This window comes from Sceloporus undulatus, chromosome 2, assembly GCF_019175285.1.
Source record: "Sceloporus undulatus isolate JIND9_A2432 ecotype Alabama chromosome 2, SceUnd_v1.1, whole genome shotgun sequence".
Classification (NCBI taxonomy): Eukaryota; Metazoa; Chordata; class Lepidosauria; order Squamata; family Phrynosomatidae; genus Sceloporus; species Sceloporus undulatus.
This window is the reverse complement of record NC_056523.1, coordinates 93,570,305-93,584,062: the sequence shown is the minus strand read 5'-3', so window position 1 is coordinate 93,584,062 and position 13,758 is coordinate 93,570,305. Positions and strand designations below refer to the sequence as shown.

At 39.5% G+C, this 13,758-nt stretch overlaps 1 protein-coding gene across 1 annotated transcript in view; it reads right to left on the bottom strand.

Annotated features, from left to right (window-relative positions):
- ADAMTS2 (ADAM metallopeptidase with thrombospondin type 1 motif 2) overlaps positions 1–13,758 on the bottom strand; it is a 338,354-nt gene that overhangs the window by 20,433 nt on the left and 304,163 nt on the right. The window contains exons 16-18 of the mRNA XM_042454658.1: positions 6,043–6,206; positions 2,741–2,897; positions 1,250–1,382 (exon numbers count right to left, since the gene is read on the bottom strand). Of these exons, the coding sequence (XP_042310592.1) occupies positions 1,250–1,382; positions 2,741–2,897; positions 6,043–6,206 (454 nt within the window). The remainder of the gene's footprint in view (positions 1–1,249; positions 1,383–2,740; positions 2,898–6,042; positions 6,207–13,758) is intronic.

Here is a 13,758-nt window from a genome sequence, read left to right as displayed (position 1 = left end):
TATTATTATTATTATTATTATTATTATTATTATTATTATTATTCACAGTATTGTGTGTTTTTACTATTTTGAAAAACATGCATGCAATTATACAAAATACATCATGATCTCCCTGCCAGTCTTGAGTGTTCCCATCAGGAGCAACAAGAAAAGACCAAACAGCCTGACAGGGGAACCTTAAGAAACTGACCAAGCAAGGCTTCAGAAGAGCAGCGGTGCTGGTGCCTGGACTGGGAGGATTGCTAGCCTGGTGCCTGTTCATGAAGACAAACTTGTACCTTGAGCATGGGCAGAATCTGTGTTCCTCCAAGTTTTTGCAAGCAGAGACCTGAGTTCTGTAAATTCAACACTGAGAGATGGACTAAGGAGAAACTTTGCAGTGCCATATTGACTGGCAATGTGAACCTCAAGGCTGTCTTTGCAGTCCTGGTCCCTTCCAATTATTTCCAGACTACCCTTTTTCTTGGTCCTCAAAGGGTGAATTGCCACAGGAGTGACAATTCAGCTTTTAAATAGGTTTCCCCTCCTTACACTAACATTAAAAAAAGTTGTTTTTCCAAATCAGAAGAGGAATTCTGATCACTTCTGGGGGGAGGGGGTTGGGGGGGAAGATTTCTTTTACACACAGTCTTACACACAAACACACACACCTACACAAAAGAAAGAAGCCAGCAAATGGGAAATATTATAAATGATTCATAAGAAAGTTACTTGTCGTGAGCCAAAAATATTCTTTCCCCACCCACTCTCCCAACAATCACACATCTTTAAAAGCTAGGTTGTATGTTTTATTGGCATTTGGATTAGGACTGGTGGTGTAAGGCGTTTACTTCAAAAAACGGCCTATAAATATTTTTATATATTCAAAAATTCACACACCATTAAATCAATTTATACAAAGCCATTTCACATCTATTTCTACCTTAATGAGCTAAATATGGGTGAAGCACAGGCTTATACATCAGATAGAAATTATTATTTCACACCTCCCCCATCAAAATCTGATCTGGAATCAGTGGAAATATTTATTTATAGGAATGTTTTTTCTTTCCCCATCTAGCAAAATACTGGCAATCCAATCAGATCATTGTGTAACTTGTGATTTGGTAATATTCTAAAAATTATAGCTGTATAGCTATAAGGGGAGGGGAGAAAAGGAGAGGTCATTTCAGGCTAGCTCCAGACATTTCTGCTTCAGCTAATTATTATGCAACAGCAACAAGCTCTTCCAGAAAAGAGAAATGCTTACATTGGCTGGGAACATTCCTGGAGATTGCACACCCTGCGAATGGGCTTCAGTTTCTGGATGGAGTCACAGTAACTGCGATGAACCATCTTGTGGTCCGTCTTCCTTCGGCAACCATATTTTGTAAACTGATAACCTTAAGAAACAGAGTTCTTTTTATCTTGAATATTTTAAAATGCTTCTACACAATTTAAAATCCACCTCTCCACACTTATAGTCCTCTTTAGTTCAGTTAAAAAGGGGGCAAATGTGAATGGATCTTTTTTGCAGAGTCAAAGTGGCCTGTTTCACCCCTGAGACCACTCATGGGAGTTTGTGTGGTGGTTTTTGCCACTTCCATGAGATCATGTAAAAGCACCAGTGTATAAAACATCAGCCCCTTTTCCAGTTGTCACAACAGCACAAATTGTGACAACAGCCTGCTACAGCATCTACATGGAAGTACTGGTTCAAGAAACCAGCAGCATTATGTAATCCCAGTAGGAGTGTGACTCTGGGATTCATGTTGGTCTACTCTAGTTTCACAATGTGGTTGGTGATAGAAAATTTGTAAACTGGCCCAACAACCATGTGCTGAAACAAACAACTCTTCCAGTGGTAGAATTCAAAGATATAGCAGTGTTAGTCTGTAGAATCAGTATGCAGACCACCAAAAGCATCTGAGGAAGTAATCTGAAGTCTATGAAAGCTCATGCTGCCAACCGCTTTCCTTCAGTTAGTCTCAAGGTGCTACAAGATCTTTCTACAAACAATTCTTCCTGATGTCTTCTGCCTGATGCATGAAGAACATTCATTTTGCACAAATGAATCCCCCCCACAAGTGGCAGAGCCTGAGAAACTATTAAGAAGTGTGTAAAACCTCTTGTAAGCTCACCTTAGCAGGGAGAAACCTACTGAAATCATTCAATTTTGCATGCAAAAATGAAATAAGCAAACTTTTATATCCCTATCAAACACTGGAAGTTATGTACTATGGGGCTACAGTGTAATAATTCACTGTTGGAAATGTTATACCATAGCTTTTTTCCAGCAAATATTCATTTATTTTATGTTGTTACTACATGGAACCATCCTAATACATTTTATCTGCTATCTATTTTCAAGATATGCATAATGTTATGAATAATGGACAGTAATAAATGCCCTGCCTGGAGTGGACTTTTCTAGCCTCGTGTTTTCATGTTACTCACAGGTTTTCTCCTATTAAAGTACAACTGACAATGTTAATGCTTAGACATTTTTCAAAATGCTATTTATACTTTGGTTGGGTCCTTAAATGCAAATGCATTACTTGTGATTACAAACTTATTGCACTGAATAAATAAGCCAGCAGAGATCCAACATGGGAAATAATATCAGACATTATGCTTTTCAGTGAATTCAGCTATTGGTTATTGCATACTGAGAATATATACCGTATGTGAACACCATTAACTACATTTTTAAAAATGACAAGCATAACTCTATATCATCAGTTTGGTACTCTTTCCTTACCTCCTCCACAAGGTTTTGAACACTGAGACCATTTTTTCAAGGCCCACTCATATGTTACAGAGTCTTCCAAAACATTGTTGTTATCAACATTTAAGGAATCTTCATGGATCATGTACTTGTAAGTCAGTGAAATCTTGACATTACCATGAGGAATTGCCTAGTTGGACAAGAAACCAATCCAGTTTTAGCAAGAATTATAGAATCTTAAATGTGGAAGAGGCCCAAAACCCAGAAATGCAGGACTACATAGCTAAACCACTCCTGAAAGATACCCATCCAAACTCAGTTTAAAGAACTCAAAGGATATAAAGTTTTTTTGTTGTTTTGTTTTAAATAAAGAAATTCTTTCCAAATGTTTAGGTGGAATCACTTTTATTATCTTTTGAATCACTTTTTTTTGTCTAGACTCTGGTGCTGCAGAAAACAAGCTTGCTCAATCTTCTACATGACATGTCTTTACATATTTAAAGATGGCTGGCTTATCACCTCCCAGTCTTCTCTTCTTCAAGCTATGATATTTAGACTAGAGGCACTTTAAACACATGTTAACCCCAAGGTTTTAGGATACAGATATACTTTTAAGAATTTTTGGTTGTTTTTTAATTTTTTAAATTTTTTTTGTAGTTTTAAAAATATATTTTTTGGATTCACAACCATTTCAGGGTCACACTACTTTCTGGATTAATATATAAATAAAGAACAGTTTAAAACTGTTATGCTAAAATCACACTCTTTATTTATATTTTTATGAAACTAAATTCTATTGAAATCAATTATTTCAAGGATTTATTATCAAGGATTTACTTTTAGAATGTTAAATTTATTATTCATTTATGACAAGAAGTGATACACACCTGAATGATCTCTATAGTTCTGAGACTCTTTACATTGTTTAGATGCCTTGAACATTACTTTTTTATAACAACATGGTTATTTTTTTCTTAAAAAAACAAATAAAATGGGAAGAATCATATAATGGAGACTAAGGAGCTGTACACACAGCCCCTAAGGGATAGTGTGATGCCACCCCTTTCCTAGCCAGATCGGGACTGTGGCAACCGCATGCCACAGCATGAATATGGCCTTTCCAAGACACAAAAGCTGCAGCACTGCAGCTATACAGTGCTCCTTTGGTGCTGCATTGTGTGGACACAGCACCGGAGGAGAGCCATGATGCCGTGTGCAGCTACACCCCGACTCTGCCCCCAGGCCAGCCTCAATGGCCCTTCTGAAGAGCCCCTAAGGCTGCATCTGCACTGACGAAATAATCTGCCATATCTCAGTGCTGCAAAATTCTGTGAACTGTAGATTTGTGAGACATTTAGTCTTTATCATAGAGCTCTTGTGTTCCACTAAATTACAGCTCTCAGAATTCCATAGCACTGAGCCATGGCAGTTAAAGTGGTGTCAACCTGGATTATTACTGCAGTCTGGATGCAGCCAAAGAGAATTTTTCCTCCTAGACTGAGGAGGATATTATTTTTCAGGGCTATGTATCTGTATGCTGTGTATAACTTTTAATGCGAAATAGCTATAGCAAGTACTAGCACTCCTTAACCCGTTTTATAATGTGTCAGACAATTGCCCCCAACAATCTGGGTTCTCATCTCATTTTACTGACCTGCAAAAGGATAGAAGGCTGAGTGGACCTTGGAGCCATCCTCTAGGATTGAATTTACAATGCTGTGGCTGCAGTACTGGCATTTAACCACTGCACCACCAGGGCTCCACCAGGAAAATAGATCCAATACATGTTATCCTATCACAGATGTTAAATATTGTGATCTAGTCTCAATATATGCAGCCATTGTAGTGTAGTGATTTGAGTGTTGGACTATTACTCAGGAGACCAAGGTTTGAATCTACCATAGAAACCCACTGGGTGATCTTGGGCAACTCACATACTCTGTGCCTTAGATAATGGAAAAGACAAGCCCCCTCTGAACAAATCTTGCCAATAAAGGTTAATAATAATAATAAAAGAATACCCCATGATAGGTTCACCTTAGGACTGTCATAAGTTGGAAATGATTTGTACAGTTCAGATACTATCTGAAAGTCCATCTCTCCACCTATGAGGTCTACTCAAGTCTTAGGATCATCTGCAGGTCTTTCTCTCCACCCCACTCACTGTCATTATGAGGATATGGGAAAGAGCCTTCTCAGTGACAGCTCTTGCACTGTGGAACCCCCCCCCCCCCCCCACACACACCCTGCTCCAGAGATTCAGTTGGTTTCCTCTCTATTCTCTTTTCGCTGACAGGCAAATATCTTATTATTTAAAGAGGCCTCCAGCCTTAAACTGATCAGGCCAGAAGGATATTCAATGATATTCTGTATTTATTTTTTTAAAGTTAATATTTGTTGAACGTGTTTTGAACTGTTTGAAGGTTTTAATTAAACTGGTTGGGTTTTTTAAAAAAACTTTTGTATTATGTACTGTTTTAGCTTTTTTAGCTTACATTGTAAGCCATTTTGGCTTCCATATTGGGAGAAAGGTAAAATAGAAACTAACTAATTAACTAAAATAAAAATAAATAAACAGTTTATACTAATAGGGCACTGCACTGTATAAGCCAGAAAACCATTTTTATGCATTCTCTTTTCAGAAGTACCTTAGAGCTTTCCTTGACCTGCTTAAATGTTCTTGCCTCAGCAGTTCTAGAAGGGAGACAGCAAAAATCCCCTACTGTGATTGCAATTGCACCTTTCACCCTAGAGAGGTGGAACCAATAAGCCTCATGTATGTTCTCGGGTATTATACCTGCAGAGTGTTCATGGAACCCTCTTTATTGAAATTTCCTGGACTATCGGATGTATTTTATGTTTTTGAACTCCTCTCTGATACGAATGAATGTAGCTACCTCTCTTCAAGTAGCCAAATTCACCAAGAACTAATTTCACCTCATTCATAAACTTTATTTTTAGTATTTGGTGCTCAACAGTATAGAACAGCCCCTGCTAGTACTGCTGCTTTGTCATTATAGGATACTTCATTTTATTTTTTAATATATGGATGATATATTTTCATATTGTTTACTTGGATGCTATTTGAGTGATGCACATATACATAATTGGTGTCATGGTGGCTGAGGGATTCGGGGTGCTTCAATCCAAAAAAACAACTTTTCCAAGCCATCCTCTGAAGCTCTTACAAACAAAATTGGCACTATGAAACATTAAGGAGAGACAATGTAATACACCCTTGATCCCTAAAACAGACGTCTTAGCAGATGCAACTGACAAATTACTGAATACATGACTCAGAGTAACCTAGACATTCTCATTTCCACACAACTCACCAGAACGATGATTCCGTTACGTAAAGGGCCCATAGTTTGCACCATTTCTCTATCATCATCATTCCGATACTCCCACTCCACACCCATGTTGACAAACACTTTGGAGTCTGGCACATAGTTGTCTTCATTTAAAATAAATTTTCCTGTTTCTCTGTTTTTGATAGCTAGAAAAAATAATAAGTATTAAATCCTCAGGCAATTTCTTTTCTTTTCTTTTCTTTTCTTTCTTTCTTTCTTTCTTTTTTTTTTTTTTTTTTTTTTGTTCCTCTCACTTTTGGTTTTCTGTTAAGAAAAAAGGTTAGATAGTTCCTGACAATGGTGCTATTTATTTTATCTGTTCTGTTCAGATTATTTACATGTCTTCTTTTAAAAACACAGATCCTGTTTAAACATAAAAGTTGACCAAACAATAGAATACAAATCAAAACAGAGGTCTGAGACCTAGAACTAAATTTACTTGCTATTTTGGCATGACTCCAACTTGTGCAGATGATTGAATCAAAGGAAACTTGATGTTAACTGTTTTATTCCACCCCCCCCCCCCCTTCTGCTTTTTAGTTGTTAAAATATAATGTATTAACTTATATAAGTGTCACAACCTTCAGACCCCTTTCCCCCTCTTCTCTTCCTCACACCTTTCAGTCTTAGTTAATGAGCCAATTACATGTCACTGTCTATCACTATATATCTAACATACCTTCACAGTATTAACAAATGGGTTATGTATTATTCTTAACATTTTTCCAGTAGAGAATTTGATCTGATTGTGGATTAAATTCAGAATTTATACAACACAAGTAATAAAGGCTTTCCCATTTTCTTCAGATTTATCTTCTTTAATTTTTTCTCTTGCTAATCTCATTTTATAAGTATGTCAGCTTTACTGATAATGCTATAGACTGCATTCTATCTATCAACTTTTGTGTCAAAAATTTATCTAATGTTTTCCATGACTATACTATTTCTAATCGTGCAGCATTTAGCAAAAGTGCTACAAGATCTTTTATGTTAAATTATGTAAATTTTGTTAATTCAACTTGTCTTTTCTAGTTGAGGCCAACTATGGGATTTAGGCCCTAAAATCCTGAAAAGGAGAAGTAGTATGGAATCTCTGGCTTCCAAAATGAATGTGGTGTATTCGCCAGGCTGAGCAAGGGAGCACATTCAGGTCATAGTGAAACTCCCAGTATGATGGAAGAACTTTGGCCATCATTTAATCTGTAGATGGTGCCATCTTGGAAAGATAGTAAGGACAAGGAAAAGACAGTAAACCAGGGGTGGGAAAAATGCAGGGTGAGGGTCACATGGGCCATTTTTGTGGTGCCCAATTTTTTATTTTAAAAAAGAATAGTTGAAATACATCCCATCCTTTCTAGGATTTGTGGAGGAGAAATATGAACATGGCTTGATTTAGGCCCATGTGGGTTGTTTCAGGCATAGGGGAAGTTTTTCTAAAAAGTGGCAAGTGACTTGAAAAAAGGGTTCCTGGGTCCAAAACAGTCCAGAGGAGCCATAAATGTGGCCAAATTGCATTCTGGGTTTTTTAAAAGGGTATTTTTTAAATAAAACTAAAAACCAGAGATAGGAGGCACAGGGCATGTGGCCCTCAGTGGTCCAGTGAGATTCATGTGCAGCTCCTTGACCTTGTAGTTTCCCACCTCTGTAGCAGAAAATGAACAATAGTTGTCTATTTAGTGTCCAGGAGCTGCTGTTGCTGCTGCTGCTTTGATGGAACTGGAGGGCAACACAACTCTATAAGGGCAATAGTGGTGGAAACAGATAGTTAAGAGCTAGATTTTCCCCTCTTTATCCTCTCTCATATCTCTTAACATAGTAGGTGCCTTCAGGTTGATTCTGATTTATCACAGTCCTCTAGTAGGGTTTTCTTGGCAAGACCTATTTAGAAAATAAAGTTTATTCAGCTTTGCCCAAAGTCAACCATCCCATGTCTGAGCTGGGTTTTGTATCCTATTCTCCAGAGTCCCAGTCCAACACTCAAACCACTATGGCATGCAGTCTCATTTCTCTTTATATAACTGATACAATCAATGCAATTTTACTTCCTCCCTTCCTCCTTTTCTGTCTCCCAAACATTTAGCGAGCTGTAGCATCCTAAACTTGACTCCTTTAGCTCAGATGGACTTGCTACAATGGTTTATTTTCCTTTTAATGTAGATCCTTGCAAATAGTCTTCCATTACCATCCAGCATGTTCAGCATGCAAGCACTGAATATTTCTGTCTGGGAAAGTGTGTGTATGTGCGGGGATGGGGGGGGGGGAGATATGTTGGCTTTGCAGATTCAGTAGGTTTTCTTTTTCATTAGGCAGCAAACACATCTACCTCTCCTACCCTTTCATGGCCCTCTTGCTTGGAAGGTAGCCCTTCATGAAGTCATCTATTTTATCTAAGAACTGATAAAAGACTAGTTCTGAATTTTTGTTATAACATTCATTTGATTCCGCATTTCAGTCCTGGAATCAGGGCATCAGCTGGTGTTATCTAATGAAGGAGCTGCATTTCTGTAAAATTGGTTTGCATTTTAAAAATCCACAGAAAGGGTAAAGAGACGGATTAAACTGATGTATCTGATGCATTATTTGACTGTCTTTGTGAATTTTGTTCTTATGGATAAAAAACCCACAATCTGCTGACTTGCTTTTTAATCAACTTCAGTGTGCCTTGCATGAGACATCTGAGAAAATCCTAACTAAATTTGGAACCAGAGCTTGGGAAAGACACTTTTCTGTACTACATCTTCAAGGAGCCACTGGCCATTTGGGCTAGGGGATTCTTGGAAATGTGGTTTCTGCAAAAGGGTCTTTCCAAGATTTTGGTGATGCATTATGTTTCCAGATCAAGAACCCGTAATTTGTTCTAGCATTTCCCTGCCTACTGCATTATATGTCATCGACTCCCATCTCTGTGAATCATTGCCTTGGAATCTGTTTTCTTCTTGCATGGAATAATAACATAAGAATGCCTCTGAGGACATGTGGTTCAAACCAGGGACTAAACAACAGCACCACTAAGGAGGGCTTATGCTGAATAAAAACCTTAAACTGAATCAGCAAACTATGCTGTCACAAAAAGGCACTCTTAATTCTGAGGATAAAAATGAACACACAACTACTGGCCACATCTTCAGTTTAGAAGGAGGGCAAGAGCTTATCTTTTATCTGGGGCCAGGTGAGAGGAAGGCCCTTATGTTGCAGGGAGGAATTCCTGCTTAACCTCCTGATACTGTACAAACAAAAAGGGGATGGCTACATGGCTGTAGGGCTTGGTCTGAGCTGGAGTGAGTAGTCTGTTGTGGCTGACACCTCCTTTTCTGCCTCAGCCAGTTCATTGTATGGCAGTAAATGTTCTTGGCTGTAGTGTTACATAGTGATGGAGGAGCTGTCTAGGTCTGTTAGACTGTACATGTCTTTCACTGGAATTCAGGAAAGAAGGGTTGAAGCTATTTCAGTCATATTGTGTAGGACAGAGTATGGCCAGGGAGGTGATATAGAGCAATGGCAGAGAAAGGTGCAGAGATCCTTCCTAACTTATAATTGAAACAAAAGATTCTGGACAACGCTAGAAGAAACTCATTGGGTACAAAAATGCTGCTGCTTAACACCAGGTTAGTGACTGGGAAGAACAAACTGGTCCAGGATTTGATTCTGGACCGTGATTGCTAATGGCTTCCATGCCAGTGGGTCTGTAAATCCACTCAGGTTTTAGGTGAATGAAGCAATCCGAAGAGCCCACTCATCTTGCCTAGCATCTTTAAAATTTGAATTCACTGCTGCACTAACACTGAAGTTACTAGCAGCCACAGATCCTGGATGACCCAGCTGAAATATGTGAGTGCTGGTTGAGGGAAAGGAGGGGTCATCTTCATCTGGCTTTTGCATGCAGCAGCAGTAGGTGAGATCTGATGGGTGTGGAAGAGAAATTGCAGTGGTAAATATCCTCCACAAACTGAACTTCTCTGCTGTCTCCCTACCTGAGTGTAGTGGGGAATTGATTTTTTCATGACTGATTTTGGAAACATCTTGTTAGTGGAATATGCAGATATAAGTTTACATTATGGCTGTATGTGTCCTTTTTTGAGTGCTAGAGAGTTCAGTGTTTCATCCTTCCCTCCCTCCTCTTAGCACCCTCTCTTGCATGGAGAAGTCAGGATTGAAGAAGTTTCTGGCTATGTCCCTGTAGGCACTGGTATGTATGTCCTTGGTCATCCACTGAGATTTGCTAGGGTCCTCCAGTGGTTTCAGTACTGCTGTACTCATTTTGCATCTAGCTATGGGGAGACAGCCAGGCACTTCTCAATCTTGCCTGTTCCCTATGAGGCAGGGAATGGTCATGTAAGGGGGTGGCTTCACAGGCTGTACGATAACTCTTAAATCCCATCCCAGAAGAAAGGTGGGGGTATAGATCCAATAAATAAATAAGTCTGGAAGGGATGATAGATGGTTCAGCCTAGATTATGTCTGCATGGAGAACTTGTAAACTACACTGAGCCATACAGGACTGCAGTGTGTATTTGGCGATTTTAATATTCATGCTGAGACCTTCATTAAGAATACTTCACAATCCCATGGCCTCCATAAGTTTGTTTCTATTAATAGCTGGCCTTACAGAGCCTGTTGATCTGTGGTTACCTGTGGAATAGATGGAATGACCTAACTGAAAGGGCCCTATGAAAGTAGGGTCCGTCACATCTTAAGTTAACAGGACATTGTCCCTCTTGCCATTCCCCACAATTTCTGAACTGCCTGATAGCAGTCAGGACATATTTTGAAGCAGTTCTGTCAGTGGAATGGTATCCAACATTAGGGGACCTTGCACACTACACAGTTATAGTGCTATGCTTTCACTTTAACTGTCTTGAGGCCTCTTCACACTACACAAATATAGTGGGCCCATCACATTCACTGGAGTTAGGCCTACAGGACCCCTGTGAAAGTAAAAAAACTGCAAATAAAAAAACACAATTCTTTTTAGCTGAGAGAGCACCTTTCTAGGAATCTCTAGGTTCTCCAGTGAAAATCTGTGGTCAATATCTATCAGAAATTGACCACAGAATTGTGCTGGAGGACCTACAAATAACTAGAATAGAGGTTTCTCTATGTCCTCCAGCATGACTTCTATTGGATGTTGACCATATAGTCATGCTGGAGGACCTAAACATTTCTCGTTACTTTGTGCCTTCCTGTTGTTTCCAAGTTATGGTAACCATAAGACAAGGCAATCACAGGCTTTTCTTGGTAAAGTTAGTTCAGTGCCTCCCTTTGGGTTGTTATGTGACTTGCCTAAGGTCATGCTAGTGGTTACCCTGACCAAGCAGGGATTTGAACCCTGGCCTCCAAAATCATAGCCCAACACTCAAACCACTACACCACACTGGCTCCATAGATTCCTAGAGAGAACATATCAATCAAATCCATGAAGGATGAAATCCATGCAGCAATATGGAGGGATGACTGTATAACACTTTGATTCCACTTGAACTGCTGTGGTCCCATTATGGGAATCCTGGGGTTTGCAGTTTAAGGAGTGGGGTTTAGAAGCCTCAGCAAAAGATCTCTGATGGTTCACTCCAGGATTTCAAAATAGGTTGCCATGACAATTAAAGAGAAATATAATGCTATAATTGCACAATATCAGAATACCCATGGTCCCATCCTAAGGAATTATGGGATTTGCAATTCAGGGAGGGATACTTAGACTTCTCTGCCAGGGAGCTCCTCAGGTGTCTTTGACCAAACTATAAACCCCAGGGTTTCATATGCTGCAGCCATTGCAGTTAAGGTGTGCTCATAGTGCTATAATTGTGTACTATGAATGGGTCTGAGGTATCCTACAAAATCTGGTTTAGCTGTTCTAGGTGGAAACAAAAATGAGTTCCTCGCAGACCACCAACTATCTCACATAGCTAACATTGAGCACATAGGTTGCAAGAGTGTGAGCCTGGGCTGTTATGTTATTGCTCCATTAGATAAGAGTAAAAAGTTTTATAATCTTAAAAGAGAAGCTAGTGAATGGAATTAATTACCTAAGGGCATCTTCTTTGCCAAATCATCTGGCAGAGATGTTAAGTACAACAAATCTTTCCTCTGCACAGGTGATTGAATTAAATGAGGCCCCTTTGAACTCAAGGATTCTACCATCTCATCCTCTCTCTCTCTTCCGTATTTCAAATGTAACATCTGTTACAGTCTTTACTGCTGACCTTTGTACTACTGAATTTCTAGCTGACTTCTACATTAAAAAAATTAAGGTCTCTTTCATCTCTGTCTCTAAATTTAAATTAAAACATGACAGTTCCATGCATTTGATGCTTCCCTTTGCTTTTGCTTTGGAAAATGACACCCCTTCCTGTAAGTGAGACTCGGTTGTGAAATGTTGTCAGCATCAATACATTTATCAGACTTACAAAACTGAAGGTTTATAACTTGCTCATGTTGCTTCGGAAACAGTTTGCCTCACCTAAAGAATAAGTCTTTGCAAGGAATGCAATTAATCCCATGAGGCTACACTGAATAGAAGCATTTACTGAAGCAAAATCTAGGTGATGCATAGTATAGCTATCCGCCCATGTGATGTGAATCCAGTTCTAATTAATAACAGTCTACAAGCCACTGTCTGTTATTGATCCACTGAATTGTAAGGAGAGGATTTCAATTACTTTTTAAGCTTTTCGATTGACTGAACATCCTCGTTATGGATGGCTTGGAATCTGAAACAGAATGGACCAAGATGCTAGAAGCTGGGAATGTATGCAAAAAATACAATCAGTGAACCAGCTGAATAGGGAATTAATGTTCTGCCACAAACAGAAAAACACTGTACACAATCGTCATTGGAGTTTATTGTGTGCATTTTCCAGCCCGATCCATGCACTGGACAGGATCAGGCTGGAACAGGGGAAACAGGTTTTAATGCACACAAAACTGCTGCTGCGCTGCCATCTGACCACAATCCACCCCCAAGCAGTGTTCTGGTGGCCGATTTTGGTATGATGGAAAGCTACTGTATACCAAAACTGGCCACCAGAGCACTGCTTGGGGATGGATCATGGTCAGACAGCAGTGCAGCAGCAATTTTGTGTGCAGTAAACCCTTTTCTCCCCGTTCCAGCCCAATCCCATCCAGTGCAAGGATCGGGCTGGAAAATGCATGCGATAAACTCCATTGTTAGCATCTAACATAAAAGAAATTACATACAGAGCTATACATGAAAACAGGCCAATTATGTAAACTTACATACAGAGCTATGTAAACTTACATACAGAGACATGGAGCGGGGTGTTATCAATACACTGATGACACCCAAATATATTTCTCTATGTCTCAGACTGATGCAGTGTCTAAGGAAGGCATCTCTCCTCTGAATGCCGTCTTGAATCGATAATGGACTGGATGAGGGAAAACAAACTCAAGTTGAATCCAGTAAGACGGAGGTACTAGTAATAGGGACTCTCAATCCGGGAATGGAGTTATGTCATCCAGTTCTGGATGGGGTCACACTTCCTCTGAAGGACTCTGTCTGCAGTTTGGGGGTGCTCCTAGACATGTCTCTCCATCTGACGGCTCAGGTGGATGCGACGGTCAGGAACACTTGCTTTCAGCCTCGGCTGATACGCCAACTGCGCCCCTTCCTGGAGCAGGAAGACCTTGAAACAGTAGTACATTCACTGGTAGCCTCTCGGCTCGACTTTTGTAATGCGC